The 25069-nt window shown below is 37.9% G+C and overlaps 1 protein-coding gene across 2 annotated transcripts in view; it reads left to right on the forward strand.

The window, feature by feature from the left end:
* The window catches only part of EP300 (EP300 lysine acetyltransferase), an 82613-nt gene that overhangs the window by 9959 nt on the left and 47585 nt on the right, over positions 1-25069 (forward strand). For both annotated transcript variants that reach the window (XM_081310492.1, XM_081310493.1), the window contains exons 2-4: positions 12857-13494; positions 22014-22190; positions 24290-24551. In XM_081310492.1, the coding sequence (XP_081166618.1) occupies positions 12857-13494; positions 22014-22190; positions 24290-24551 (1077 nt within the window). The remainder of the gene's footprint in view (positions 1-12856; positions 13495-22013; positions 22191-24289; positions 24552-25069) is intronic.

Here is a 25069-nt window from a genome sequence, read left to right on the forward strand (position 1 = left end):
ATAGCATCTTTCCCCCAATCTCCTGCTGAGGATTGAACCCCAGGAATGCTTTAAAATTGAGCTATATCCCCATCACCCCCTTTTAATATATTTTTAGTTTAGATGGACACAATACCTTTATTTATTTGTTTATTTATGTGGTGCTGAGGATTGAACCCAGTGCCTCACATGTGCTAGGCAAACTCTCTACCACTGAGCTGTAACCCCAGCTCTTACTTTTATTTTTTGCTTGCCTTTTAGTCCCCAGTACTAGGGAGGCTGAGGCAGGGAAATCAAGTCAGGAGGACTGCTTGAGGTCAGCATGGGCAGTATAGCAAGACCCTTATCTCAAAAAAAAAAATGCAAATTTGCTTGTGATTTTGCCCTTTGACTCTATTGGATTCAAAAGTAAGCAGTTGCCAGAATGAAGAACTATGTGATCCTGTATAATCATCATCCTCAGTCTAAATGTGGATAAAGAGATTTTTCAGTTGTTTTGGAAGTATTAAAAATCTTGTCTTCCAGTGTGGATATTTCATTTTAATTAGTGTTCCTTCAAATTTTGTGGTTTGAAATGTTTGTGCATCTTTTCTTGATAAGTATTTTTGTTTTATTTTGTTTTGTTATTCTGGGGATTGAACCGGAGTCTCTCGCTGAGCTATATACTACTTTTTTATTTTGAGGACTTGCTGTTTTGCTCAAGCTAACCTTGAACCTTGGGATCCTTTTGCTTCAGTCTCCTGAACAGCTCGGATCACACTTGACTGCATGCTGCCATTTTTTTCTTTCTTTCTCTTTTTAATTGTTTCATATGTAAGGTATTAAAATGCTACTTAAAAAATACAAAGGGAAAGTTATTTTAACCTCATATGCTTGTGAAGGTTGAATTGCCTCATATTAAAGGCTACAGTCTGGACACTGTGACATATACCTTTAATTTCAGCTGTTAATATTGAGGCAGAGGATGATGAATGAATTCAAGCACAGCCTAGGCAACATAGCTAGATTCCACCCCCTTCTGTTTCCCCAAAAGTCTAGTGTTTTGAAAGTTGCATGCTTTTAAGTAAACAGTGTAGGAATGACCCAAACCAATGATAACAAGGAATCTTTGTGATTAGTACCATATTTCACCACATAATTGCTACAGATTTTATTTATTGCAAAAAAAGTGGGGTGTGACCATTATGTGACATTAAAAAAAAAAACAACCAAAACTATGCCAGTATTACTTAAAAATCATTTATTACTAAGAAGTCTTTGGCACAAGATTAGGAAGCACAGATAATACAGCAGTTTTAGTGTTTAGCCAAACCATTATAAGAATGATGTTAGGTAGATTTTGACTGGGGTGTGTGTGTGTGTGTGTGTGTGTGTGTATGAGAGAGAGAGAGAAATTCCAAATCCCTCAACAGGAGCTGTGGACAGGAGGCTCCATTCTGATCTCTGCACTCATTTGGCTCCCCCTGCTTTACTTTGATGAATTGGATGAATCTCCCCTCCCCTCTTTAGGTTGTTCTCTTTCTCCACTCTTCATCTGTTTAGCTCCTGCTCATCCTCTTACCTCACCATCAGGGTAGATGAAGGAAATAAAGGTTTCCAGATCTGGGATGTCTATTCTGGTTTTTTATTTATATTTTGCAGTGCTGGGGATTGAACTAAGGGCCTTATATATGCTAGGCAAGTGCTTTACCGTTGAGCTACATCCCCGGGTCTTTTTTAACCTCATTTTAATGTGAAGAAAGGAGAAATGGTGGGTGGATTCTGTTCTCTAAGTGGGTACTTGAGAATTTACTAGTTAAGGTTTCTTTTTTTGGTGTGGTGCTGGGGATTGAACCCAGGGCCTGTGCATGCGAGGCAAGCACTCTACCAACTGAGCTATATCCCCAGCCCTAGTTTTGGGATAATTAGTAAGGATTTTTGCTTAATGAATACACCTTAAGAACAGAATTAAATTGATTTGACTTCAGTTTGCCTAAAGCACAAAAATAAACAGTTCAACAAATAATTTGTGACCCTCTAAATGAAAAAAAGTGTAACTGTAAGAGGAACTAATACGGTAGAATTAGATTTTGAGCTAAAATTCTTTTAAGTTTTGCATCCTATTTAAGTGTTAAAACTTTCTTGTAATTATGCTTACAAGACTGTAGTTTGGGGGATTCTGTTAATTGTGCTAATTTTGAAGGTTATGCTTCTTGTGTATATTTCATGGTGGATGATTTTAAGTTTCAGGAGAAACTGTATTGTGGAATTGTCTTAATCTTCTGATTTTTGGAAAGACTAAGTGAGCAGAATTCATTTTACAAGGAATTATGTGGTTAAATCTGCTGTGAAGACCACAAGCAATAGGCACCACGGGTGATCTATAGTCAGTACCCAATAATGAAAGGGTGATTTGACTCAATAGTTTTCCACATATTTAACCCAAACTTTTTTTTTTTTTTTAAAGAGAGAGAATTTTATTTATTTTTTAGTTTTTTCGGCGGACACAACATCTTTGTTTGTTTGTGGTGCTGAGGATCGAACCCGGGCCGCACGCATGCCAGGCAAGCGCGCTACCTCTTGAGCCACATCTCCAGCCCCCCAAACTTGTTTTTATTTAAGTTGTCTTTTTTTCCCCTTTGGTGCTGGAGATTGATCCCAGGGCCATTCTATGTTCCCAACCCCTTTTATTTTTATTTTGAGACAAGGGGTCACTAAGTTGCTGAAACTGACCTTGAATTTGTGATTCTCCTGCCTTAGATTCCCTAGTTGCTGGGATTACAAGCCTGTGCCACTGGTGCCTGGCAGATCATCACATTTCTAACACATGGTCCATTGGATAAACCATGTATTATGCTAAATTTTGTTTTATTTTTTAAAATTAATTTATTTGGCACTGGGGATTGAATTTAGGGACACTCTGAGCCATATCCCCAGCCCTCTTTTATTTAGAGACGGGGTCTTTCTGAGTTGCTTAGTGCCTCACTTTTGCTAAGGCTGGCTTTGAACTCTAGATCCTCCTGCCTCAGCCTGCCAAGCTTCTGGGATTCTGGGCATGCGCCATTGCAGTTTTCTCAGGTTTATAAATTTCTGATCAAATCAAAACGAGACAAAGTGAATTATTTTATTTTATTATTATTTTTTAATGTGCTGAGGGTTGAACCCAATACCTCTGAGCCACAACCCCAGCCCAGAAGTTTAATTATTTAGAAGAAATACTTCCTTTTTTTACTTTTTTACTTTGTACTTTTCAACCTTCTGTAGTCTGGGTTTTGCACTCATAACTCCAGCAAAACTGCTACCTAGTTACTAATTATCTCCCATGATCTATGTTCGTGGATTTTCCTTGAAGCATGGGATGCCAACTACTACAACTTTCTCCTTGGAACCAGCTACTACAACTTTCTCCTTGGGGGACAGACTGGGAAATGTTGGGATTTTAGCATCTTTTGTTGATTAACATCTTCATAGGTCATTGACCTCCGGCATTTTTGATGGCCTCTTAGTGGGCCTTTTCTATTAATTAGGTACCTAATAGTCAGCACTTCGTAAGTTTTCCAACAGTAACATAAGCTTCGCATTTTTCTCTACATAAACATGGTATGTGTGTGTTTTCTGTTTTTTGGTGCCAAGGATTGAATTCAGAGCCTTGCACATGCTAAGCTTGAGTTCTACCAGTGAAATATGTGCCTACCCCCTGCCCTGGTTAACTATACCAGTATATTTTTCCTTTGTCCATGCCCGATATTTTAGGGTTCACCTTTATCTTTTTTTTTTTTTTTTTTTGGTAACTCCCAACCTACAATTTTTGATACCTCTGTCAGTTTAGTATTTGTGCTCCAGGTATAACTGCTTGCTTACATCATTTCTCCAACAGTAGCTTCCTGACTGTTCTCCCTGTCACTAGACTTCTGTGTTCATTTCATTCTTCATCCTGTTCCCTTGAATTATCTCTAATAAATGCAAATTTGTTCATATAATTCTGCTTAAAAATTCTTTGAATGAGTTTTTCCCTCTGGAACAAAAATCTCAAACTATGTTGTGGGACCCTCTAGGTTGCTGTTGCTGCTTCTCATTGTCATTTATGTGATACTTGGATTGAATAGAGCCTTGTGCATGCTAGAAAGGCTACCCCCTTTGCCTATACTGCGTCTTGCTGTGTTGACCTGGCTGGACTCTAAACTCATGGTCTCAAGTGATCTATCTTCCTACCTCAACCTTCCAAGTGACTGATACTGTTGGTGCATATCACCATGCCCAGCTGTGTTGCTTCTAAATGTGAACATAATATTTTTATTCAGTGAACTATATTCCCCATGCAGTGCAAGTTGAGATAGGGACTTGAGAAAATGGTTTGAACCTTTATTTTTTCTCTTTCCTTGAAGGAAAAGGAAGAACCCAAGGAAGTTAGTCAGAGGTATGATATTGAGGCTGCTCAGTAACGAATCCCACAGGTTTTCATTTACTGTTTATGAGTAACTTTGGTTTGAAGTCATACTCTGGTTTTGCTGTCCACACACACTGTATTGCTTAATTCACTGCTCATGAACTTGCTAGCAGGGTTTATTCTGGGAAGCCCTTGAAGAAAGACCTAATGGGGAGAGATTTGAATTTGGCAGTAAAAACAAAATTCACATAATAGCAGCTTTTTTTGGTTGGTGTTTTTGTTTTGGGTGAAGATGGGGATTGAACCCAGGTCCTTGGGCAAGCACTCTATCTGAGGTATACTATACCACCAGCCCTTTTATGACTATGTATTATTGGTACCAGGGATTGAATCCAAGGGTGCTTTAACCACTGAACCACATCCCCAGCCCTTTTTATTTGTTTGTTTTTTTTTTTTGTTGTTGTTGTTGTTTTTGTTGTTGTTGGGTTTTTTTGTTGTTGTTGTTGTTTTTTTTTTTTTTTTGTTTTTTTTTTTTTTTTGAGACAGGGTCTCACTAAGTTGTTTGCCTCTGTAACTTACTGAGGCTGGCTTTGAACCTATGATCTCCTACCTCAGCCTCCCAGGCTCCTGGAATTACAGGCATGCACCACCGTGCTCAGCCCTTTTTATTTTTTGAGACAGAATCTTTATTAGTTACATAGGCTGGCCTTGAATTTATGATCCTCTTGCCTTAGCCTCCCAATTAGCTGAGATTGTAGGTATGTGCCACTGCTCCCAGCCATAATTTTTTTTTGGGGGGGGGCGTACTGGGGATTGAATTTAGGGACACTTAACCACTGAAATACTGAAGCTAACTTTGACCTTGTGATCTTTCTGCCTCAGCCTCACAAACTGCTAGGATTACAGGCTTGTGCCACTGCACCCTGTGCCATAATGCATTTTTGAGCTTCAGTACTTTTTTTCTTTTTTAGTTGTAGATGGACACAATATTTTTATGTAGTGCTGGGGATCGAACCCAGGGCCCCATGCTTGCAAAGCAAGCTCTTCACCACTGAGCTACAACCCCAGCCACAGAGCTTCAGTACTCTTAATTTTGCCAACCTCTTAATCACTGATTAGTGCCCGATTACTTTTTTAAGTCTGGAAATACTATTTAAAAGTTTAAGTTGTTTTCTCAGTTTAAAATTTTTTATAAAAGTTGTAGATTCTCATGATGTTCAATGATTAAAAAAAAATAAAAATGAAGTCTATTTTCATGTATAGGAAGGATTTCAGAGGGAGATGCAAGGAATTTGAACAGGTTCTGTGAATACAACAAAATTCGCAACAATAGTAGTCTCTTAGGGGAGTCAGAGTTGGCATCAGTTACTGTATCTGTTTGAAAAACACAGAGGGAATCAGTCATGTTCAAATTTATGTCCTCCCAAGGAGGAATAGGGTTGTAAAGAGATTTGAGGAGAATGGATCCTCCTTTCTCCCAGTTCCTCTTCAATCAAAACTATAGTATTTCACTTATATAAAGTGTTTTATATTTTAAGTAAACATGGAAACAAACTGTACTAAATGATCTTTGGGGGGGCATACCAAAAGTTAACTTGGCACTCGACCACTATACCATATCCCTAGCCCTATTTCGTATTTTATTTTTAGAGAGAGGGAATTTTTTAATATTTTTTAGTTTTCGGCGGACACAACATCTTTCTTTGTATGTGTGCTGAGGATCGAACCCGGGCCGCACGCATGCCAGGCGAGCACGCTACCGCTTGAGCCACATCCCCTGCCCCCTATTTCGTATTTTAGTGACTGAGTTGCTTAGGGCCTCACTAAGTTGCTGAGGCTGGCTTTGAACTCATGATTCTCCTGCCTCAGCCTCCGAAGCCACTGGGATTACAGGTGTGTACCTCTGCGCTGGGTGCATACTGTACTAAAAAATCTTAAGAAACCTTTGTTCTGACCCATATGTGCCTTAGTCCCCAGCACTTTAAAGGCTGAGTCAGGAGGATCACTTGAGCTCAGAACTTGCATACCAAACAGGGCATTGTAGTAATACCCTGTCACAAACAAACAAAAGATTAATAATTTAGGTGTAGTACTTTAGAATCTTTTAAGAACTGTCACATTCTTAGAACATCTCAATGAAAGGAAATAAAATAAGTTTTAATGTCCTGAGAGTTAATTGTTCACAGTTGGAAAGTAACATTTACAAATAGGACAAAGTGGCTTGTAGTTTCACATACTTTGCGCATAGATGAATGATGGTGGCTGATAGCATTTGGGATCATAAATGTCAGAACTTTGAGGTTTAATCAAAATAATAATAATTAAAGTTAGGACTATTGATAGTCAATAATAGACAAAGTGTTTTCAACACTGGAAAAAAAACATAGTGTGTTTGATCACGGGTCAAGGTTTGTATTTTTATTTTTTTTTTATATGGGGGATTGAACCCTGGGGTGCTTCACCATTAAGATACATCCCCAGCTCTTTTAATTTTTCTTTTTTAATTTTTTTGGGGGGGTGTTACTAGGGATTGAACTCGGGGGCACTCAGCCATTGAGCCACATCCCCAGCCCTATTTTGCATTTTATTTCGAGACAGGGTCTCCCTGAGTTGCTTAACGCCTTGCCATTGCTGAGACTGGCTTTGAACTCGAGATCTTCCTGTCTGTGCCTCCTGAGCTGCTGAGATTACAGCTGTGTGCCACTGTGCCCAGATTTTTTTAAAATTTTAAGACAGGATCTCAGTAAGTTGCTTAGGGTCTTGCTAAATAGCTGAAGCTGGCTTTGAACTTATGATCCTCTTGCCTCATCCTTCCATGATGCTGGGATCACAGGCATGCACCAATGCTCCAGGCATGTTTTAGTTAACCTTTTCACTGCTGTGACTAAAGGACCAAACCAGCACAGTTGTAAAAGAGGAAAGGTTTAACAATCTACATGGCTGAAAATATAAGGTTTTTAAATACAAGTAAGATACCTTTAATATACTATTATAATGTTAAATACCCAATTAGGTATATCATATGCAATTATAAGATCTGGAAACACTTCACTATTAATAAATATATTTAATATTAGCTATTTGTACCTTGTCTGTTTGAGCATGTACAGTGAATATGGGAAATGTACATATTTATTAAATGAAGCTGGGCCCATTGACACAGATTGTAATCCCAGCTACTCAGGAAGCTGAAGAAGAGAATCCAGTTCAAGGCCAGCCTGGGCAATTTAGCAAGTCCCTGTCTCAAAATAAAAGGATGGGGAGTAGCTAGGGTTCAATTCCTAGTACCAATAAAAAGTTATCTATTAAAAGAGACCTTTATCCATCGTATGCTTGTAATTTGGTAAAGAAATAAGATGCCCACAAATAATTTAACTATAACCAGATGGGAGATAAGACATGAATAGTTGAGGTTTTAATAAAATGGTCCATTTTGGAAAACAGCAGTATTGGGATCCATTTTTTAATTGAAACCAGAGTATAGATCTCATGGTAGCAACTACAGTTAGAACTATTGAAATTAAGTTTAGGATTACCAGTTTAAAAAAAAAATCAACCCTCAAACCTTTATTTTCAGTATCTACTACTGTAGTAACTGACCCCCCTTTATAGGAGACCCTAATTTGTAATGTTAAATATTTGTATCAACAAGAGACAGCAAGCAAGCAAGCACACTAGATTTAAGTGTAATGCAGGTTAAATCCTCAATCTAGGGCCAAAAATTATACTTCCTTATTGCTGACATCATTATTACTTACACTTACCCTTCCTCAGTGAGATCTGTACATTTAGTTGTTATTTACTTCTGAGATTATTGAGAAAATAAATTATGAGAACCATATGTGATGTGCCAAGTATAGTGCTGGACATATTGAACATGCCTGATAAATGCTTGTCTGTCTCCTAATAGAGTAAGTGGTTCATTAAATAAAAATAGGTAACATGTTTACAGTGTGAAATATATGCCAGGCATTGTTCTAAGCACTTTATATATTAATTCCATCCTTATAAATAAGACAGGAAGTAGGTATTTGCCTGTTATACAGAGGTGGAAACTAGGTTGGTTGTACTGTGTATACTTTAGAATTATCTGATTTCCCTGAAAAACTTGGGATCTTGGGCTGGGGTTGTGGCTCAGTAGTAGAGCACTTGCCTAGCATGTGTGAGGCACTGGGTTCAATCCTCAGCATCACATAAAAATACATCTACAACAAAAAAAAAAAACAAACTTAGGATCTTCGAGTTGGTAATTATATATATGGAGTACAGTGTAATGTTTTGATATATTTGCTTTGGATTTCCTATGCTAATAGTTATCACCTGCAGATAAGTTTTGTTTTCTTTTCAAACTTGTGAATTTTTTTTCTTATTGTTCTACTTGAGTACTCTAGAACAGTATTGAATAGAAATAGTGTTCTTTGGGCTGGGGTTGTAGCTCAGCGATAGATGTATAGCATGTGCGAGGCCCTGGGTTCCATCTTTAGCACCACATAAAAATAAATAAATAAATAAAAAGTATTGTGTCCGACTATAACTAAAAAATAACTATTAAAAAATAAATAAGTAAAATAAAGATATTAATAGTGTCCAAACTACAACTAAAAAGTATTTTTTTAAATTTTGGATGGACCTTTATTTTATTAATTTATTTATATGTGCTGCTGAGAATCACCTCACACATGCTAGGCAAGCACTTTATCACTGAGCTACAACCCCAGGCCAATAATATGGTGCTTTCTTTATGGAAAGATTAACCAAAGATTGATTTTCTCTGATAATGGAATTATTTAGGACTCCCATGTGCCCATTACTGAGCTTCAAGTATTTTCAAGCCTCTCCCTTTTCACTGGAGTATTTTAGGGGTGTGTGTATGTTTCTTTCTTATTGAGATGGGATCTCATTTGTTGTCCAGGCTGGCCTCAAATTTATGATCCTCCTGTCATTTATAGAGTCTAGAGTAGCTAGGAAAACAGGTGCAAGCAATCGTGTCCAGCTTTTAATGGAGTATTTTAAAGTAAATCTCAACCAGATCCTTTGACAGAAACTTCAGTGTGTCTCAGTAAAAAGGATTTATTTAACATTGTTGCTATATCATCATACTCAGTGATTAGTCATTTGTTAATATTACCCACTACTCAGTCTGTAGTATATTGTGATTTCAGAAGGTGGTTTTACATTTGATTTGTTCAAATCAGAATCCAAATAGCTCCAGTTGTTGAATCGTTTATTCTTGTAGTACTGGGGATTAGACCCAGAATGCTCTAAGAATATAAAGAGTACACCTAAACTACATCCCCAGCCATTTTCATTTTTTGAGAGAAGATCTCACCAAGTTGCTGAGGCTAGCCTCAAACTTGCAATCCTTGTGTCTCTGCCTCCCAAGTCGCCTAGGGTTACAGATGTCTGTCACTGCACCTGGTGTATCTTTTTATAGTAAGCTTTTTTTCTTTTTCTCTCCTTTTATGCAATAATTTGTTGTAGAAATTGAGACAGTTTCTTTTTGATTATGGTTGGAGTATTTTTTTAAATTTTTGTAGTTGTAGATGGACAGAATGCCTTTATTTATTTTATGTGGTGCTAAGGATTGAACCCAGTGCCTCATGCATGCTAGGCAAGCGCTCTGCCACTGAGCTACAGCCCCAGCCCTGGTTGAAGTATTTCATTGGGTGTTTATCCATTTTTGTATGTTTTCACATTTTGCACAAAATTAATAGCATTGCTTTACTTATTTATTTATTTTTTAAATAAACATTACTCTTTATCACTTTGAGGATCGAACCCAGTGCCTCATGCATGCTAGGTAAGCGCTCTACCACTGAGCCCTCATTGCTTTATTTTATTTATTTATTTTCATTCATTAACCTTTCCAGAAGTTTTTTATTACTCTTTTGAAAGAGTCATTGTTTAATTTTATTGATACCCTATCATTTGTATCTTTTATGTTCTCTTTCATTTTTTAAAAAATATTTTTTAGTTGTTGATGGACCTTTATTTATTTGTATGTGGTGCTGAGAGTTGAACCCAGCGCCTCATGAATGCTAGGCAAGCGCATTACCACTGAGCCACAACCCCAGTCCCTCTCTTTCATTTTTATCTTTTACCATTTTTTCTGTTCTTTTTCAAATATAGTAACTTGGATGTTTACTTCCTGAATTTTTATCCTTATTTTCTAACATGTCTTTTAAGTTTTGAATTGTTGTGGATGGAGATTAATTTTTTCTGTCTATGTTCAGTATGCTGATGCCAACATATTTTCTTGGGTAATCCAGGGGAAATATAAAAATTGGGCATAAAATATGATCTTGTAAATAATATAATTAGCAGAAAAAATGAAGAAAATAACAGCAGTTTATTAAGCAGTTGTCTTTTTTGGGTCAGGGTTTGTTTGCTGTGGTTTGAACCAGGGCCTTGAAATTCCTAGAGAAGGTTCATTAACACTCAGCTATACTCCCAGCCTGTAGTTGTCTTTGAATAAAGCTTTAGGTGAATTTTATTTAAAACTTTGTTTTCAAGCTATTCATAGTTTATTATGTTTTCATTTACTTGTTTGTTTATTTTGGTGCCAGAGATTGAACTCAGGAGCACTCAACCATTAAGCCACATCCCAAGACCTTTTTTGTATTTAAGAGACAGGGTCTTGCTTAGTTACTTAGGGCTTCATTCAGCCTCCTGAACTGCTGGCATTACAGGTGTGCACCACCAAACCCAGCAAATGTTTTGTTTTTATAATGGAGAGGCCCATAGGATTTTTTTCAATAGGAAAGAGAAAGATCTGTAAAAGTCTGGGTTCTAAATCATATCCTGAGGTTTTAGGGTACAAATCAGTTTAGTCAGTTTCTTTATGACCAGATGCTTACTGTGATGAGCACTAGGCAAGAAATTGGTGTGTAATGGTAGGACTTGTGCTTGTAAAGATCTGCTGTTTAGGTAAATGGGTGGGTTGAGGGGTAGTAAGGTAACAGGGAAAGGGGAGAAAAGCAGACATAATCGTAATTTCAGTGATAAGATAGAATGCTCCAAGAATATGAAGGTTACGCAGAAGAGGAGTTCTCCTTAGGAACCAATACTAATTGGATCAAGTAGATCATTAAAATGGTAGTTTGTCTTTAAGGTTTAGACTATTTTTTTATGGGATATAAATACTTATTAATACTTCCTTTCACGTGAGCTCTATTTGAAGAATTAAAGGGAAAGAAAACTCAACATCTCAAATGATATTAGGTTAATACTGTCCATAGTCTTGCCCCACCATGGTACATTTGGTGATGTCTGGAAATGTTTTTTGATTGTCACAGTTGGGGTACAGGTGCTACTGGCATCAAGTGACAAGACCAAGGATCTGCTGATTATCTTTGTGAGGGGGGAGATATTCTGTACTCAGGGATGGTGTGCTCTACATTGAGTTACATCTCTAGCCCATCTTTTTTGTTTTTTTTTTTTTTTGGAGTCAGTGTCTTAAGATGCCCAGACTGGCCTTGAATTTGTAGTCCTTCTGCCTCAGCCTCCAGAGTAACTGTGACTATAAGTGTGTGTCACCACACTTGGTATTCTGCTGAGCATACTATAGTCATGAGACAATCTCCCCTCTCCCCACAACAGAGAATTAGCTAGCCTAAAATGCTAACAGTGTCAGTGTTGAAGAGCTTTGTGTCAGTCTATAATTTGTATCACCTTGGCTGATGATCATGATGGGGTGGTTTATGTTGAAGGGGTTGAAGCTGTTTTATATTGATCTGATTCGATTTTGGTTAAGGAAAACTATTCTGTAGACTAATAGGTCATATAAAAGTAAATATACGCAGTTGGTTAAGACCCTACTTTGTGTTTTAGACTCTGTGGTAGGAGCTTGCCAAAAAATAGTGGACAACTCTTGTCTTCCTGGAGCTTACACTGAATTTGTAGATTTCATTTTATAAATGGATGGGGTTTTTTTTTGTTGTTTGTTTGTTTTGACTGTGTTTGTATATCATACATTTTAACTTGGTTTTTTAAAAATATTTTTTATTTGTACAGGGACAAATAAAAATTTTTCTTTATTTATTTTTTTTAATGTGATGCTGAGGATTGAACCCAGTTCCTCACACGTTAGGCAAGAACTCTACTACTTAGCCACAACCCCAACACAAAGTTTGTTGTTTTTATTTTGAATTTAGTTTGTTTTAACTTCTAAGGAAGGCTGGAATAATAATTGCATATCTTTTTCATGATTATTAGTACAAATTTTTAGCAATTTACCATGATGGGTGTTATACCAACATTCAATCCTTTTCCCCCTTGGTCTTATTTTAGGTTCCATTCTTAGATATTTGAATCTGTTTGTGTAAACAGAGCCCCTTAATTTTTTTTTAGAATGGAAAATTGTAATACAGATAATAAATAGGTGATAATCCATGGAGTGAGGTTTGGAAATGATATTTAATGCTTACCCAGAAGCAAAATACGAAGAGGCTTATGATTTTGGTTGTGTGAGACTTTAACTTTCATCTTTCCTTTTTTTTTTTTTTTCTTCAGATTTTGGATCTTTGTTTGACCTGGAGCATGACTTACCAGATGAATTAATCAACTCTACAGAATTGGGATTAACCAATGGTGGTGATATTAGTCAGCTTCAAACAAGTCTTGGCATAGTACAAGATGCAGCCTCTAAACATAAACAGTTGTCAGAATTGCTACGGTCTGGTAGTTCCCCTAACCTCAACATGGGAGTTGGTGGCCCAGGCCCAGTCATGGCCAGCCAGGCCCAACAGAACAGTCCTGGATTAGGTTTGATAAATAGCATGGTCAAAAGCCCAATGACACAGGCAGGCTTGACTTCTCCCAACATGGGGATGGGCACTAGTGGACCAAATCAAGGTCCCACACAGTCCACAACAGGTATGATGAACAGTCCAGTAAATCCACCTGCCATGGGAATGAACACAGGGATGAATGCTGGCATGAATCCTGGAATGTTGGCTGCAGGCAATGGACAAGGGATAATGCCTAATCAAGTCATGAACGGTTCAATTGGAGCAGGCCGGGGACGACCGAATATGCAGTACCCAAATCCAGGCATGGGAAATGCTGGCAACTTACTGACTGATCCACTGCAGCAAGGTACTCCCCAGATGGGAGGACAAACAGGATTGAGAGGCTCCCAGCCTCTTAAGGTAAGTAAGTGCCCTTTTGGTTCATGAACACAATCAGTACCCATTTGATTGTTCCAGTTACTGATTTACTGTCCGTATTCAATCTTAACATTGTATAGTATTTCCTGTGTGTTATATGTCAGTGATCTCTTGTGATGTCAGAGGTTTTAAAGAAGTTCTTCTGTAAGTAAAAACATTGATTTTACAGTTAGCATTATGCATCTTTAAGTAGAACAACTTGGAGTGGCCCTGGTTTTTTAAGTAATTTATTGGATTTTTTTGTTGTTATTAACAGGGAATGAACCCAGGGGTTCTTAACTACTGAGCCACACCCCACACCCCCTTTTTTTAAAAAAGTTTTTTTAATATTTATTTTTTAGTTGTAGTTGAACACAATATCTTCAATTAATTTATTTTTATGTGGTGCTGAGGATCGAACCCAGGGCCTTGCCTGTGTTAGGCAAGCGCTCTACCACTGAGCTACAACCCCAGCTCTCCCCCACCCCTTTTTTATTTTTATTTAGGGTCTTGCTAAATTGCTTAGAGCCTCACTAAGTTGATGAGGCTGGCTTTGAACTTGCAATCCTCTTGCTTCAGCCTCCTGAGCCACTGGGATTACAGACATACTTGAAAGGCTTTTCTTTTATAGAAAGCCCACTTTCTTAGCTTTATTGAATACTAAATACATTTTAAAGACCTTTTAAATGTGTATTCTGCCTACATTCTAAGCATATCATTCCTCCTTTGTTTTTCTTAAAAATATTTTTTTTCTTAAAATGGGATCATGCTATTAATGGCCAGTGCCTGTCGTATGGTTAATTATTTCTTGAATGATAAATGGCTGCACTTAGAAGATTGGAAATGGTTAAGATTTTCACAGGAGTCCAAGCAAACTTTCTAAGAGGGGTACTTGGAACAGCATTAAGAATTTTGTTCTTAAAAAGAAAAAAAAAAAGAATTTTGTTCTTGAACAATTTGATGGGGGCAGAGAATGCAAGTGAGAATTTAAGGCATAGGGACAAACATGGGCTGAGAAACTAAAATCACATGTAGGTAGACAAACTTTCCTATCTTCCTTCTTTCTTTCCTTCCCTCTTCCTTCCAGCTCCATAGTATAAAAAAATAACAATTTAGGAGAGGACTGTGGTTACCATACCTGCTCTGTAGATTCTGCTTTTCTAACACTTGTTATGGCTATGTCAGTGTAACTTACTTAGAATATTTGGAATAAGAACCAGAAGGAAGAAGGTAGCCAGGCACTCTTGTAATTCCTGAGACTTAGGAGGTTGAGGCAGGAGGATCACAAGATTGAGACTAGCCTGAGCAAATTAGCAAGGCACTGTCTCGGAAAAAGAAAAAAAAGGTTTGGAAATGTGGATCAGTGGTAGAGCATCCATAGGTTCAATACCTACTACTTGATTAGGCATTATTCCTTGTCCAAAACAAAGCAAAACACAAAATAAGAAAGTAAAATACCTCTTATAGGTATTTGCCCTCCTCATGTTTGTTTATATTCTTTTTTTCCCCCTCCCCTTTCTCCTTTTTTTATTGCTGTCCTGGGGATTGAACCCAGGAACACTCTACGTTTGAGCTATATTCCCAGCTCTGTGTGTTTTCGTGTGTGTCTATTTTTTAAAATGTGAGATAGGGTTTCACTAAATTGCCCAGGCTGGCTTCAAACTTTCAATCCTCCTGCCTCAGCCTTCTGAGTAACTGGGATTACAGGCTACCATGCCAGCCCAATGTTTATGTTTTTGTGGAGCTGTATGACAGGTATTAAACCTCGACTAACTAATAAAATATTTACTTTCTGAGTCTTGGCTTTTGTGCTGGAGATAGTGCATAAACTTACTTTCTACAGGGCACACAAGGGAAAAATGTCTAATATGCCAAGCAAGTGCTATTGGGGTGTGTGTGTGGGGGGGTGTCAACTGTGAGAACAGTTAGGTAGGAGTGGGTTATTGTTCTTGTTTTCATCTAAATCACAAATTTCTTGTATCAGCATTATTTCAGGACCTGAATAATGGCAGTGAACAAAACACAAACCCCTGTCCTTAAGGAGTTTATATATTTTTTTAAAGTTTTTGTTTTTGTTTTTTTTTTTTTTTTTAGTTGTAGATGAACACATAGCGTCTTTATCCAACACAGTGCTTCACACATGCGAGGCAAGTGCTTTACCACTGAGCTACAGCCCCAGCCCAGGAGTTTATATTTTGATGGAAAGGGACTAAATTATTGGAGTTAAGGAAGAGGTACGCATTTAAGATCCAAGTATTTTTATAGAACATCTAATGTTTTCTTTATGATAGGAAGAAAGGCCTCCTAAATTTTCCTGTTGAAGATTAAAATAGATCCAAGTCAGAGTATTTAAATTATTAGCCAGCACTTGCCCCCTTTCACTTTACAAGTCCTAAAATTATCTTAAAGGGGCTATGAACAGCAGTTGAGTGGAAGATATGATCATGCTGCTAATAGAGATTTCAGTTGGATTAATACTGTATAAATTAATGTAAAATTTTTATCTACTATGGAACTAAGACTAAATTCATTCAGAAAATCTGTTCAGGGACTGGGGTTGTGGCTCAGAGGTAGAGTGCTTGCCTCACTGCATGGGACATTGGGTTTGATTCTCAGCACCATATAAAAACAAATAAACAAAATTAAGGTATTGTGTCCATCTAAAATCTGTTCAGTGAGAGAGCCTTTATGATCAGGAACACAAAGTTTAAAATAGATATTATTGAATAATCTCAGGTCAGATGTGGTGGTACACACCTGTAATGCCAGCCTCAGCAATTTAGGGTCTCACTAATTTGCTTAAAAAAAGGCTGGGTTGGTGCGATGACCAAACCTGTAATCCCAATGATTCAGGAGGTCAAAGCAGGAGGATCCCATGTTTGAAGCCAGACTCGGCAATTTCGTGAGACCCTATCTCAAAAAATTAAAAGGGCTAGAGATGTCATAGTTAAACACCCCTAAGTTCACTCCCCAGTACCAAAAGTAAAATAATAAATATATCAGACTGTATAAAAGTACTTAAATTGGTGTTAAAGAGTCTTAATAGGTATTTAATATGTGCCAGGGTTAAGTTTGTAACAATAGTCTTAAAAAGAAATAGTTTAATTCCATCATATAGGTAAGGGAAACAAATCTCAAGAGTTGTAGAGAACTCTTGCTTTTGTGAATTAAAAGCTCATATTAATTGCTGTAGTTTAGTACCATTCAGTTATTATGATTCATGTATCAATCTAAAGCCTACACAGCTAAAAAACAAAGTGATAATGTTTGCTGCAACATTTGTACAATCTTCATTGCTAGAGTTATAGAACAGCAATAGTCATGACTACTTTCTGTAATCCTTTCCACAGTTCTCCCTTAATGATCCCTGGCCCCTTCACATACACAATCCTGGAACATCTTTATTACTTCTTACTCTGTAGTCTTAGGTCTGGGGAAAAAGAAATCCTAACCCATGTTTCCTCTGACTGGTTGATTTACATACTTTTGTTACCTGGATCCAGTTAGGTTCATCTCCAAATTTTTTTATACCTTATGACCGATGAAAATTGGTATTTAGAATAACAAAAATCATGAGTTGGAGGTGTAGTCCAGTGGTACATGCTTAGCAAACTGAGGCCCTGCATTTTCTCTCCAGCACCAAAAACCAAAACAGACAAAAAGCCTCAGAGGGGCATTAATTCAATTGAGTATTTGCTTTAGGAGTAATCTCCCCCTGGGCAAAACAGGAGTGTTAATGTCAGTTTTGGAGCTCTTTTAAAACTAGCATCAGTTGGTGATGGCCCTTGCCATGTGATGTTGAATCCTAAACTGTAATGTTTTTAAACTAAGAGCTATTATTATTGCACCTCTGTTTTAGAACTTGAGTGGCTTTGGTTGAGCAAGTAGTACAGCAGGTAGGAAGGATTAAGGGTTCATTAGGTGGAAGGCAGGGAGGGAAAATCCATATGAAGAGAAACTGAATGTTATATAGTGTAGGTTGGATGGCTCTAGTCTCTGTTTGCTATTAATTGTGCTTTAACACAAAGACTTGCATATAACACCAGTACAAATATATAACCTGGACATTTGTGAATCTACTTGATAGCATGAAACATCTAAATTGATTTTATTATTTCTTGAACCTTGAAATCACATAGTATTGACTTGCATTAACTATGTATGGTGTGTGCAGCTCTGACTAAGACTTAACAGGGATTTTTGTCCCTGTTGTAAATGTTCCTAAAGTGTTAATATTCTTTACCTTTCATGCTCTGCTTTTTACTTTTCCTCTTCATCAATGTTTATCTATCTTTTCTTCCCTCTTTCTCTTTTTCACATGTGTTGGTTCATGTGTGTATTGGTTCTTGTGTTTCCCCGGCTTTCTAGGTTTTTATATGTGTGTGTGTGTGTGTGTGTGTGTGTATTTTTTTACTAGTAGTTGTTGATGGACCTTTATTTATTTATATGACGTTCTGTGAATTGAACCCAGTGCCTCAAACATGCTAGGCAAGGGCTTTACCACTGAGCCACAACCCCAGCCCTCTAGTTTTAATATATTGAAAACTTAGAAGCAACTTGTAGAATCAGAGTTTGGGGGCGGGGAGTGGTATTGGAGAATGAACCTAGGGTGCTTACCCATTGAGCCACATCCCCAGACCTTTTTTAATTTTAAGTTAGGGTCTGTGTTGCCTAGGGCCTTGCTAAGTTGCTGAAGCTAGCTTTGAACTTGGAATCCTCTTGCCTCAGCCTCCAGAGTCCTGTGACTACAGGCATGTGCCATCATGCTGAGCATAGTCCCCTGCAGTTTTTTCTTTTAACTTCTTTAAACTGTGCCTTCCTGGTCCTTTGCTTTTTCAGTTTAGATAGATGTCTGTGTGGTAATGGGCAGTTGAACATCTGGAACACATTAGCTGTAGGGAGGTAACAAGATCAAATAACTACAGGGTAGCATAAATTAAGTACAGTATATTTTCCTCTTGTTTTATGTGATAGGGACTAGGAAAGGGGTACAGGAGATAGGATAGTGATAGGAAGATTGGTTGTATTGTGTTTTCTAACTAGCAATGTAATTCTGAGGGTGATGAAGTGGGTAAGAAAAACCAGGGAATCTCTGACATAGTGACCAAAAACATCAGGAATAAAATATTCCTCTTGACTAGCAATCAGTGCAGTTTGTGTATTTGAGACTTCAGTCTAATAGAGAGAGAGCTTGGAGTATGTAGGTAATGCCTCATGACTGAGGGAACCAGCAATGTCAGGAACTGGTTTAAATTAAGCTGGTCTAAGCAGGCAAGGTAGTGTCCGTGCACATAGTTGTGAAACACCAGATTATACTGGGATATATCTGAGTAAAGATGTTAAGCTTATTAACAGACACCAAGGCAGCTTACAAATTCCAGCATTTTATTTACTCAAATAATGGACTAAGCATAATTTACTATAATTTATGAGCATAATTTATTATCTCTTTATCAGTTACTGTCATGCAGATGTGATAATTTTCATACTGTCTCTCATGAATATCCAGACTAATTAAAAGAAACAAATGAAACCCAGTTCCCCCACGTGTAAGCATGCATACTGTTGGAATATAACTATTAGTACTTTAAGAAGCACATTTAGCAACAGCATTTACTTGAAACTACCAAACATATCCTGAATTCCTGTTTCTGTATTTGTCCCTGTAATCTTCCTGACCAGATTTATTTAGAATATTCCAATTATTGGAGAGGAGATTGAATCAGTAAGTCACCCCATTCTTTTATACTGTTTTCCAAACTCTGCCACTCTCATTCTCATTCCCCCATTATCATCAGTGCATTGACCAAGTTACTTATCTCTTAGTTTCTTAATTACATTTAAAAATGGAACTCATTTGATGTCATCTTTATGTAAGCAGAATATAGAAACTGAACTTTATGAGGTTCATATATTTTTTGTGGCTTTTATAGTGTTATTTCTCAAAGTCAGTAAAGTACGGCTTTGAATGTTATAGGATGTCTAGATGATAAAGCTATAAAGTTAAATGAACTGAGGTTCTTTCCCTTGTTTTGGTCTTGGGATTGAACCCAGGGGTGCTAAACCACTGAGCCACATTCTCAGCCCTTTTTTTATTGTGAGACAGGGTCTTGCTAAATTATTGAAGCTTGCCTTGAATTTGTGATCCTACTACTTCAGCTTTCCAAGTTGCTGGAATTACAGGCATGTGCCACTACACCTGGCTAGGTTCTTTCCTTTTTGTACGTGGTCTAACCTATAGAAGAGGCACATGTTCTAACACATAATCATCTATGTCATATGTGATTTAAGGCTTGAAAACATGGCAATGTAAAAAAGGAACTCTATAATTATAGGACAATAGAGGATTCACAGTAGTAGCATTCAAAATTAAAAGGATGAGCAGAATCTGTGTAGGTACTTGTTATGGTTGTGCCACCTAAGTAAACAAAGAATGAAAAATGAAAATTAATTTCATGTTTGTGATCTTAGTATTTATTTCCTTTACAGGTTAGCATCACAATCAAATAGTAAAGGAAATGTGCCACTGTTCAGTTGTAGAAGAAAAGCTTAAGGCAAATGTTAGAGTCTCAAGAAGCATTATGGTTTCATAAGAAATGGGTACAGGAAATAGTAAGATGCCATGAAGAGATAGGCCTCGTGAAGGTCCTGGTATACCATTTAATGGTATGCCCTCCATTAATAAATACAGGTGAAGATAGAAGCCAAGATCTCTTGAACTTAGTCTATACTAGCAGTGATGTGTTTGAATTAAGATGGTAACATTGAGCAGGGACATGGGAAAGATGTATGTGTGTGTTTAGATAGAATTGAAGGGTCCTTTGATAGGAGTGGATCTGGCAGAGAGGGATGAAAGTTGTGTGTGGCACCTTTTAAATCGGGCAGTAGCTATAGCATTCTGATTTACCGTTCTGAGTGCTTACTATTTGTCTCTAGTAGGAGTTGACTTAACTTTTGGGATCCTACAACTGGGTGGAGGGGAATTGGGATCTCAGGAATGTTTACCACTGAGTCGCACCTGTAGCCTTTTTTATTTTTTGAGATAGGGTCTTGCTAAGTTGCTGAGTCTGGCCTGGAATTTGTAATTCTGCCTCATCCTTCTGTGTAGCTGGAATTGCAGTTGTTTAACCCCAAGCCCAGCTAGCTTTTAAATTATTAATGCTCTTTTCAGTTCATCATCATCATACATAGTATGATGGTTTCAGGTGAACTAAAACATAATTACAGAAAACCTACTTTCAGGTATATAGGAGTTGCAAAGTCAACTTACTTAAAGGGGTAAGCTGGTAACTTAATGAATAGAGTAGCTTGGTTTATAGGGCAGCAAGGATTGGTGTAGAGTTAAGATATTTGCATGCTGTTTCCAAGGATTCAGAATTAAAAGGTTTAGAAAGCATTGTTATCAATATCCCTACGTTTAAAAAAATAAAAATTATATATATATATTTTATCTCACAAATCACCAGTTTTCTCTCTCTAAATAAAATACTGGAGTACAAAAACACTTTGATTTGTCAAACTCTACAATGTTATATTTAGGGATTAGATGACATAGGAAGTTGAGTTGAATTGGCCATGGTTTGTACATTAAATGTAAGTACATCATATGCAACTTAATGGGAATGAATGGCAAACCTTTTTTAATAGATAATTTCAAAAGTGTTTCTAAAATACCTTTGTCTCAAGTATTTACAGAAAAGAGCTGTAAATTTACTGTACTTCAGGCCCCTTGTTCTTTTTTTTTTAATATTTTATTTATTTTAAAGAGAGAGTGACAGAGGAGAGAGAGAATTTTTAATATTTATTTTTTAGTTCTCGGCAGACACAACATCTTTGTTGGTATGTGGTGCTGAGGATCAAACCCGGGCCGCATGCATGCCAGGCGAGCACGCTACCGCTTGAGCCACATCCCCAGCCCGGGGCCCCTTGTTCTTGATCTTAAGAATGTACTTTCAAAGGCATGCTTTTTAAAATATGTTTTATGTGGTACTAGGAGTTGAACCCAGAGGTGTTTTGCCACTGAGTTATACCTCTGGGACTTTTCTTTTTTCTTTGTTTCTTTGGTATTGGGGATTGAACCCAGGGATGCTTGACCACTGAGCCACATCCCCAGGCCTATTTTGTATTTTATTTAGAGACTCACTGAATTGCTTATGCCCTTGCTAAATTGCTGAATCTGGCTTTGAACTCGTAGTCCTCCTGCCTCAGCCTCCCAAGCCATTGGGGTTTCAGGAGTGTGCCACCAAGTCCAGCGAGGTCTTATTTTTGAGACAGGGTCTCACTAAGTGGCCAAGGTTGACCTTAAACTTTCAGTCTTCCTACCTCAGACTCTCAAATTGCTGGGATTGCAGGCATATGCCATCACATCTGGCTAGTTTTCAGTATGTTTTCTAATATGAATAGAGGATTTTTTTCAAAATTATTTTGTATATAGTATATAGAAAATCAAAAGGGAAATGGCATAGTAATGTCCTAGTAACATGGGAAAGGAAATTAATTTTTCTTCCGTTTCTTACTATTAGATAGGAATGATGAACAACCCCAATCCTTATGGTTCACCATATCCTCAGAATTCTGGACAGCAGATTGGAGCCAGTGGACTTGGGCTCCAGATTCAGACAAAGACTGTACTACCAAATAGCTTATCTCCATTTGCAATGGACAAAAAGGCAGTTCCTGGTAGTGGAATGCCCAACATGGTAAGTACTTACCAGTTACCAATGTATGTTTAAACTGGCATTTTAACAACAAATAAAAGTGTAAAGTTTTGATACCTTCTGTATGTGCTAAATTTGCACATTATGAGCCTGAATTACCCTAGGTATGTAATGAGTGAACCCTCTGAGGGAAGAGGAGGTTTGTGCGTTCTCTTAACCAATGAGAGTGTTAATCCAAACAGGAGCAAGTAAGCTACTGCAGTTTCAGGGAACTAGCCCTTTAGCAAATTTGGCTGGTAAGCATTTCTGAGGAATAGGAAAGTGAAACCTCTCTGCTCTTAGGGGAAGGATTCTCTGGCAAAGGATCTCAGTTCTCACTGACTGCATCTACTAGTTCTTTTTTTTTTTTTTTTTTTTTTTTTTTTTGCTACTACCATACCAAAGTAACTTCTCTCTCAAAAGATATTTGTTTTACAGTGCTGGGGATCTCTCTACCACTGAACCCTGAACCATATCCCCTATTCCAGTGTGTAATGAAATTTGTTTGTTGCAGGACGGGGCTTGAACCCAGGGCCTCAAGCATGGTAGGCAAGTGCTCTACCAAGAGCTACATCCCCAGCTATTTTAATTTCATTTTGAAACAGTCTTCTTAGTTGCCCACCAGGCTGGCAAATTATGATCCTCCTGCCTCAGTCTGCCTCAAGTCTCCTTGAGTAGCTGGAATTGCAAGGGTGTGGCACCACACCTTCCCTTACATAGTGTTTTTGTTTTGCAATACTGGGACTTGAACCCAGGGCTTTGGACATGCCAGGCAAGTTCTCTACTACTGTGCTATACCCCAGCCCCTTATAGAGTATTTTAAGCAGTTTTTCATGTGTGTGGGTACCAGGGATTGAACTCAGGTGCACTCTAAGCCACATTCTTAGCCCTAGAGACAGGGTTTCACTGGGTTGCTTAGCGCCTCTCATTGCTGAAGGTGGCTTTGAACTCGAAGTCCTCCTGTCTCGGCTTCTAAACTGTTGGGATTACACCTCTGTGGTGCTGAGAATTGAACCCAGGGCCTCATACATGCTAGGGGAGCACTCTACACCTGAGCCACAACCCGGCCCTATTTGTTTGTTTTTAAGCGTAGGGTCCTATGGTAATTTTATTTCTCTTTGAGATGTTTTTGGGTTTTGTTATGGTCATTGACTGTATTTTAGTCTTCTAAGTACTAGAAAAATAAAGATTTAAAAAAAAAATCGCATCCTTGTCCCTTAGAAAGACTTACACTTTTTTTTTTTAAGAGAGAGAATTTTTTAAATATTTAATTTTTTTAGTTTTTCAGCAGACACAACATCTTTGTTTGTATGTGGTTCTGAGGATTGAACCCGGGCCGCACGCATGTCAGGCGAGTGCGCTGCCGCTTGAGCCACATCCCCAGCCCTTTACCACTTCTTTTTAATTGGAGAAATTAAATTTCTTCCAGAGTTTATAATTTTTTTTTTTTTTTACTCCCTTGACCTCTACTGAATCAACCAAGAAGTTCCTTATTCTTTTATCGTAGTGGGGAATTGAGAGCCCAGGTTTGTTCTACCAGTGAGTTAAATCTTCAACATTTTTTGAGACAGGGTCTCATTGAGTTGCCAAGGCTGAGCTCGAATTTGTAATCCTCCTGCCTCAGCCACAGCTGGCAAGTACCTCATTCTTTAAAATCTAAGGGAGTCTTATTCCTCTCTCAGTGTATGTTCTTCACTTTGATTTAGTTCTCTGCATATCATATATTAATTATAGCACTTGGTAATACCATCTTTTTTTCTTCTTAATATATTGAGCTTTTTTTTTCTCTCTTTAATATTTTAGTTGTCAGTGGACTTTATTTTACTTATTTATATGCGGTGCTGAGAATCTAACCAGTGTATCACACATGCTATGTAAGCTCTCTACCACTGAGCCACAACACCATCCCACTTGAGCTTCTTGATGGTTGGGGCCATCATTTATATATGTATTTGGATCCCTCCATCAAAAATAATAATAATTTGCATATAGTAGACCAACCATAGAGGTTTTAATAGAAAATATCCAGATCCCTATTTAATAAGAGATAGCATACTAGGACATATCCTGTTAAATGTATCTTTATTGTTATATCCCCATAGGGCCAACAACCTGCCCCACAGGTCCAACAGTCGGGCTTGGTGACACCTGTTGCCCAGGGGATGGGTTCTGGAGCACATACAGCCGACCCAGAGAAGCGAAAGCTCATCCAGCAGCAACTTGTTCTCCTTTTGCATGCTCACAAGTGCCAGCGCCGGGAACAGGCTAACGGGGAAGTAAGGCAATGCAACCTTCCCCACTGTCGAACTATGAAGAATGTCCTGAACCATATGACACACTGCCAGTCAGGCAAGTCCTGTCAAGGTGAGTGGACCCACATTGGAAGGTGATGGTTTTGTTTAGAACTTTGATTATTCTGATGGTATTATGGGTGTATACATAGATCCAAACTCATACAAAAAATTTGTGCAGTTTTTTTGGGGGTTGGGAGTACCAGGGATTGAACTTGGGGGCACTGAACCACTGAGCCACATCCCTAGCCCTTTTTCATATTCATATAGATACAGGGTCTCGCTATGTTGATTAGCGCCTTGCTGTTGCTGAGGCTGGCTTTGAATTTGCAATCCTCCTGCCTCAGCTTCTCAAGCCACTGGGATTATAGGCATGTGCCACTGTGCCTGGCTGTGCACATTTTTTTTATACCTCAATAAAGCTTTAAGAAATATTCTATTATCTGAGTATACCACAGTCAATCCAGCTGGTAAAAGACCTCTTGGCTGTCTAGTGTTTAGCAATTATAAATAATGTTGCTATCAACAAAGATCATTTTGAGACTCCTCTACTTGTAATCCCTACTGAACCATTGGGAAATGATAAAAATT

This window comes from Spermophilus citellus (genome assembly GCF_964194105.1).
Source record: "Spermophilus citellus genome assembly, chromosome: 10".
NCBI classification, from domain to species: Eukaryota; Metazoa; Chordata; class Mammalia; order Rodentia; family Sciuridae; genus Spermophilus; species Spermophilus citellus.